The 7,162-nt window shown below is 33.3% G+C and overlaps 1 protein-coding gene and 1 long non-coding RNA gene across 2 annotated transcripts; both read left to right on the forward strand.

The window, feature by feature from the left end:
- The first annotated feature begins 3,000 nt into the window (after positions 1–3,000).
- LOC136845700 (uncharacterized) lies at positions 3,001–3,678 on the forward strand. Its single transcript, XR_010855220.1, has 2 exons — positions 3,001–3,149; positions 3,332–3,678. It is a non-coding gene; the product is annotated as an uncharacterized lncRNA (long non-coding RNA).
- A 1,033-nt stretch (positions 3,679–4,711) lies between these two features.
- LOC136845474 (uncharacterized) lies at positions 4,712–6,952 on the forward strand. Its single transcript, XM_067115646.1, has one exon. It carries the CDS (start codon positions 4,712–4,714, stop codon positions 6,950–6,952), a length of 2,241 nt encoding a protein of 746 aa, XP_066971747.1.
- Positions 6,953–7,162: the final 210 nt, after the last annotated feature.

A 7,162-nucleotide genomic window follows, 5' to 3' on the forward strand; every position in this document is an offset into this window, starting at 1 on the left:
TTCCCTTAGAATTTTCATGCTTTCTAATATTCACGTCTCTGGGAGTTTCTGAGAAAATAAGCGAACTGGTTAATTTTCATTTCAAGTAATGTAAGCATGTTCACGCAATTTGCTACTCTTAATTGCTTCCCTCTCAGCCTTCATCCTTCCCAAAGTGAGTTTGTAAGTGTTTTCCTAGGAAACCAAATGACAGTGATTTTGTATTGTAGAATAAGCAATTGTGATGCTGTGTGCCTACCTCTGGTCCACGGTGCCCATTCCTAATCTCCCGACGTGGAAGATTCATTCAAGATTAATATCCGAACATTGCCGTCGTGGCAAGAGTTCGTGTATATTTAACTGTTTTTAACCTTAAGTGATTATCTCCATAGTAAGATTATTTCTATATCTTGGGAAATGTTATCATAGTTTGTAATTTATCTGCTATTGGCACTATATGATTTATGAACTAACGTAAGAGTAGTACCAAGGAGCTGGTGATTAACTCTTGTGCAACATCTTTCTGACTTGTGTAATTATAATTTAATTAGTGAAAACTTGTTTTTCCCTTAATTTCCATCGCATTTACTGTTAACGTGTGTGGCTAAGTCAGTCAGATGTCGCTGAAATTGTTGTGATTACAGCTAGATATACCTTTCCCCAGGATTCTTTCGTCATTGCAAAGAAATATATTCTAGAAATGGGCTGTCAGTGCTCCAGTGAATACCAATAGAAAGCGGACTTTATTATATTTTTGACTCAAAAATAGACTGTTTAATTCAACATATTAAAAATGTGGAGTTGTAATGTTGTTTTTCAGAGGAAGGAGCACATGTAAGCTCCTTGACTATAACCAACTAGGCAAGTAAAAGCCCGAGATTTTTCCCCTCTACTCCCAAACTAGGCAACTCTCTTCCTGCCTCTGTTCTTTGTCTTCTATCGTTATAATTTTCAAGCCCTCTAGCGGTACATTCGTAATTAAACCTCGGTTTTCCTCCCCCTTTCCTTTTCTTGTTTGCCACATACCTGGTCTATATGATGGCACTTAAAAAATGGCAATATTTTCTTCTACCACGGAAATATTAACAAATTATCCACGGTCCTCAACTGTCCTATATATATATATATATATATATATATATATATATATATATATATATATATATATATATATATATATATATATATATATATATATATATATATATATATATATACTGTATATATATATATATATATATATATATATATATATATATATATATATATATATATATATATATATATATATATATATATTATTATAACATGTTATAATATGTCTAACCATTTTATAAGTGTTTATATGTCTCTGTGAAAATTTTATTGTGAAGACATGATTTTAAAATGTCTTTTTCTTGCAGATAAGTTATATATCATGTAAGCTTACAATGCTTTAGAATGTTTTTTTCCTTTGTTTAATATGTGAAATTGTATTATGAACGATGGTTTCTTATCAGGTCACCACATCCTGTTTGCGGAGAGAGAGGGTAAAGATCTTATAGCTTCCATATTTGCACAGGTGCCAATAATTTGTACTAAAGAAAAAGAACTCTCTTGTATTATTGTGATGAGCTGTCACCCAATCGACAAGTTCCCTATTATATATTTGTTCTGTATGCTTAACATATCGTTATTAGCTGTGTCTGTGCCTATTCTGTTCGTAATCTGAGAAAGAGAGAATGAGGAACAGTAAGATAAGTGGAGTTGCTTTGGGTCTAAAAGTGCTTCCCATTTTTTGCTCAGCTGTGTAAGTCTCCCAAGAATTTGGTTAAAATACCTTTTTCTGCTTAGCCCTGAACAGGAAATGTCCATCATGTAGATAAGGGTTCGGCGCTCGAAACTCAGTGTGTGTGTATTCATATACGTGTATTCTGTAGAAAAAAGGAATTAGGTGTTCTGTGAATACCCTATGTGTATTCTTGAGTATTCTGGAAGGGCCTGTTGGAGAGTTAAAAGTGCAGTACTGTTTTAAAGACCCTTAGTCTGCTAGAAAGGTCCCTGGGAGAAACATCTATCTCTCTCTCTCTCTCTCTCTCTCTCTCTCTCTCTCTCTCTCTCTCTCTCTCTCTCTCTCTCTCGATAACCCCATTACATATAAGGGAAATAACAGAAAGGTTACTGGTTTTGTAAAAGCTCTGTTAAACTCACCCCAGGAGTGTGTTAATTTTGTAGAAGGTGGTCAGGAATATTATTTTGTGCAAGTGTTGAGGAGATATATAATAGTGTAATAATTACAAAAGGTAATGTGGTGATTACTTAGTTTTGTATTGTTAAGACTTAAAGTGATGTTCTTGGTAAAAGAGAATTATTATTTTGAATGAGTCTTAGTGCCTTAACAGTGTTTTCTAAAGATTGATATAGTCTTTAGGCACATTTTTGGTGATTGGTATATTTCCATTTTTGCATATAAATTCTTATATGTGTGTGCTATCACATTATTATAATTTTATTATTACTGTGTTTTGCTAGTGATTTCTTGGCATTTTGTTAGTGCCTACCTGTTATTGAGATTTTGGAGAATGTGTATGTGGACTCCAGTCAGTAAAATTTTGGTGACTGTTTGTAATGGTTAATCAGGTATATACTTGGCACTTGAGTGATAGTTAATAGTCGATTCTTACCTAACTAAATTGCTTTCTTAATAAATCAAAGTTTTTGTGAATTAAACTTGATTAAAAAATACTTAAATCTTACACTGTTGTCAATTAATGGTAAATCTTTTGAGATTGTGAACTTTACATATAACTTTTGAACTTAGAAATAAACATGTTTGTTTAAAGTTTTTAAAACACAGCGTTTCATTTTGATCACCAGCAATTAGAGACATTAATGAATGTGTACAAGGTAAGTGATGTATCTGTTTGTTCACCTGAGACTTATCTAGGTAAAACAGAACCAGAGAGACAGTTACAGCGCTGGTTGAAGATAACCCATATTCCAGTAGTCTGGATATAACTTAATAATTGTTGCCTCTGTAAGGGGATAATCTTGTACAAATTATCAAACTACTTTGTTGGTAGTTATACTGTGTTGGTAGTTACCTTGTTTTGGTTAAGGGATTTTGTTTACTACGGAGCCGGTTATTTTCAATGCCTCATTCTGGCCTGTGCTTTCATACCATGCATACCGTGAGTTCCAGGTGGAGTGTATTTTTGTTAAATTGATTATATATATAAATTTTGCGAAATGAAGTGTTAAACATTTTAGTGCTGTGAAGGGTTTATTGTGAATTAGTAATAATTTTTGTGGATGGAAATATCATTAGTTATAATTTAACATATATCTGATTTTTATAAAATTTCTATTCCAGCCATTTGTTTTTATGTCGTCTTAACTCTTGAGCTGAAGTAGCCGTGCTGGTTTCTTCAACTGTCGACTGTCGATAAATTACTTTGATCATCATTTCTTCGTGATCAGTACCATGTCGGAATTTCCCCAGTTAACTAGCGACAACTGAAATTATTTATACTCCTAAGCCACTTACGTTTGCTCATCATCTTGTCCGCAATATACTAGTTAATTAACGGCAGCTGAAATTATTAATACCCAGGTTCTGTATCTTTGGTGTCGGTCGAGTATATCTTTACTCTGAAATTACATTAAAATTGTCTTTATATAAAGGTCTTGTTATTTGTGAATAATATTTATTATAATTTCTGACTTGTTTATTCTTTTGACCTCATTAGGATTGTGGTATTTCTACAGGTTATTTAAGATACATCTAAAGATACACTTAATCTATCATTGTATCTATCATAAATGGTTGCTCATTAAACGAACCAAGGGCCTTATTTCAAAAGCAATCCATTGACATTTGGCGCAGTGAGTAGGATGATGTATTTTGTAAAATAACATGTGTATTAATGCTTCTCTTATTTGTAGGTCATGTGCAAATATTGGTATCATGCCTTAATATGGACCGTACACTCCGTTCCTATGCAAATAGTGGATTTGTGAACCTGTAAGTCCCGGTATGCAATGGTGGTATTAATTTCTGTCATCGTGAGTACACTTACTATTTTGCTACTTGGTATTTTTTTTTAATGGGGTATGTTAATGGTGTGACACTTGTTTAAAGCTAGAATCGTGAATGATATTTATTGCTTGATTAAATGGTCGTCATTGAAGTGTGGGAACTTTAAAGTTGGGGGTAATTAAGTATTTAAAGTCCTCAGTTTTATTTTTGGAAACTTAAAATTCAAAGTAATTGAGTATAACTTAACGCCTGCATAGTTACCTTACACTTATTCATGCGATAATCGGCAAATATCATTTCACTGAGTAGTGTTTTCCTACGTATTTTATGTTATGTTTTGGGTTAAAGTTAATGGTGTTATCCATATAATTTTCCTCATAACTTGGCTATCAGCTGAAAATTCTATTCTAATTAAGGTTTAGTAATATTATATCTGAATGGACACTGCTGTGGATGTCGTTGTTAAAGTAATATTTAAAATTACTCGTGTCTGTCAGTGATATAGACTTTTTGTTTATTGCAAGTTTTGCTTAGGCACTTACACGACTGAATTTTCGTACAGCTAGCGTAGCTTGCGGAAGTAATTTTTTTTTAAGTTAAGAATATTTGACTACTTTAGTTCTAAGGCAGTTAAATTTTTCTTGTACACATCGTATAAGTTATAAATGTTAATGTTTAATTCAGTGTTCTTTGCATATGTAATATTTTTTTAATATGGATGTTGCTGAATTATTGAAGACAGGTCAGTCCTTAGGTTTGACTAGTGATCAAATCGGGAACTTAATAGAACTTGAAAAGCAAGAAAGAGAGCAAGAGAGGGTTATAAAAAGGAGAGAACTAGAGGCTGAAGAGAAAAGGAGAGAACGTGATGAGCGTGCTGCAGAAAGGGAGGCGAAAAAATTTGAGTTGGAGATGGCCGATCGTGATAAACTTAGAGAGCATGAATTAGCGTTAGCAAAATTGAATACTGATAAATGTAAAACTAGCCCAGTAGATCTAGAGAGTATGAAGTCTATCCCTAAAATTCCATGTTTTGTAGATGGTCAAGATGAAATGGATGCATATTTAAGTAGGTTTGAGAAATTGGCTGTATTTTACAAATGGAAAAAGGAAGATTATGCATATTTATTAGGTACTTTGTTACGTGGTAGGGCATTGAGAATTTACATTGGTTTACCTTCTTCTGTATCTGATAATTATGATGAACTTAAGTTAGCCCTTCTTAAAGTTTATCATATTGATGTTGATTCATATAGGAAGAAATTTAAGGAGAGTGTAGTTGAAGATGATGAATCTTACATTCAGCTTGTTTCTAGAATGGAAAACTATTTGAGTAAATGGGTTGAACTTTCAGGGGTAAATAAAGATTATGATTCTTTATCTGACTTACTGATTCGTGATCAACTGTTAAGCAATTGTCCGAAGGAGCTAAGAGTATTTTTTGAAAGAGAGAAGTATTCAAAGACACTAGAGTTAGCTGAAGCTGCAGATAGGTTTATGAGTGCTCATGGAAATTTGAAAAAGAAAACTACTCAAATGTTAAAGTCTAATGAATCGTTTGAAAGTGACAAGAGTAAAGAAAAAGCCAGTGATCTTAGTCATGTTAAATGTCATCAGTGTGGTAAAGTAGGTCATATAAAACCAAATTGTTATCACAATCCAGCAAATTTCAAGAAACACAGTCTGAACAAATCTTGTAAAACGGATAAAGTTCAATTTGTATTTGAAACGGAACTAAAACCCCAAACAGTAGTTACAGATGGTCAAGGATCTTTGTTTGATAAACCAGTCCAAGTAATGCTTGATACAGGTGCATCATCTGTTATAATCAATGATAGTTTGATTCCCTCTAATGTCAAACGAGGTAAATTGTGCAAAGTTTATGATTATTTGGGAGTTCCTCAATATTTCCCTAAAGTTAGATGTTATCTTAACTGTAAATTTTTTAAAGGTTGGGTGAGTGCCATTGCCGCGCCAATCAAATTTACTGATGTGTTGTTGGGTCTAGTTCCTGGAGTTTCTGCCCCTGGTTTTTCTATTCCTGATTCTACTTTGCATTCCAATTTTCAGGATACAGATACAAAGGTAAGAGAAGTTACTGATATTTGTATGGCTAGGACTCGAGCTCAGTTTCTTAAGCAGAGACAACAAGCACAACCTTTGCAATCTTTCAATAATATTGATATTAATGTAAACAAGGATAGTTTGATTCATGAACAAGAAGTTTGCCCTTCACTTGTAACAGTTCGAGATAAGTTAACTAGTGGTGAAGAGATTGTTGTTAAGTCTAGGACAGTGAAATATGAGAAAATTAATGGTCTAGTATATAGAACATGTGTTAGAAGTAATGTAAAACATGAAGTTGGTAAGAAACAGTTAGTAATTCCTAAGAAATTTAGAACTAAAGTGTTAAACATTGCACATGAATCCATTTTAGCCGGACATTTTTCACATCGCAAAACTTCAGATAAAGTTTTCCAGAAATTCTTTTGGCCGGGTGCAAGTGCTGATATCATAAGGTATTGTAGATCATGTGTAACATGTCAGAAATTTGGTACAAGGGGTAGTGTTAAGAAAGTGCCTATGAAAGAGATGCCTATTGTGTCAGAACCTTTTTCTAGAATAGCAGTTGATCTCATTGGCCCCATATCTCCTACATCTGATAGAGGTCATAGATATATTTTAACAGTAATAGATTGTGCAACACGTTTTCCTGAAGCTATTCCTTTACGAAACATTGATACAATTACAGTTGCTGAGGGTTTAGTTGAAATATTTTGTCGAGTGGGTATTCCTCGCGAGATCTTGACAGATCAGGGTTCTCAGTTCAAATCAGATTTAATGGCAGAAATTAATAGACTATTATCTATTAAAGCACTTTTTACTACTCCCTATCATGCTGCTTGTAATTGGGAAAGTAGAACGATTAAATGGCGTCTTGAAAAGTATTCTTAAGAAGTTGTGTGTAGATCATCCTAAAGAATGGGATCGATTTATACCTCCAGTTCTTTTTGCCTATAGAGAAATCCCCCATGATTCATTGAAGTTTTCACCATTTGAGTTATTGTATGGCCGCAATGTAAGAGGTCCTATATCAATTTTGTATGAACTATGGAGTAATGATGAAATTAATCCTGAACTTAGAACTAGTTATCAATATGTTCT

This window comes from Macrobrachium rosenbergii, chromosome 14 (assembly GCF_040412425.1).
Source record: "Macrobrachium rosenbergii isolate ZJJX-2024 chromosome 14, ASM4041242v1, whole genome shotgun sequence".
Taxonomy (NCBI): Eukaryota; Metazoa; Arthropoda; class Malacostraca; order Decapoda; family Palaemonidae; genus Macrobrachium; species Macrobrachium rosenbergii.

Excerpts from the sequence above, each read along its gene's own strand:
- LOC136845474 (XM_067115646.1), top strand. The coding sequence starts at position 4,712 with ATGGATGTTGCTGAATTATTGAAGACAGGTCAGTCCTTAGGTTTGACT.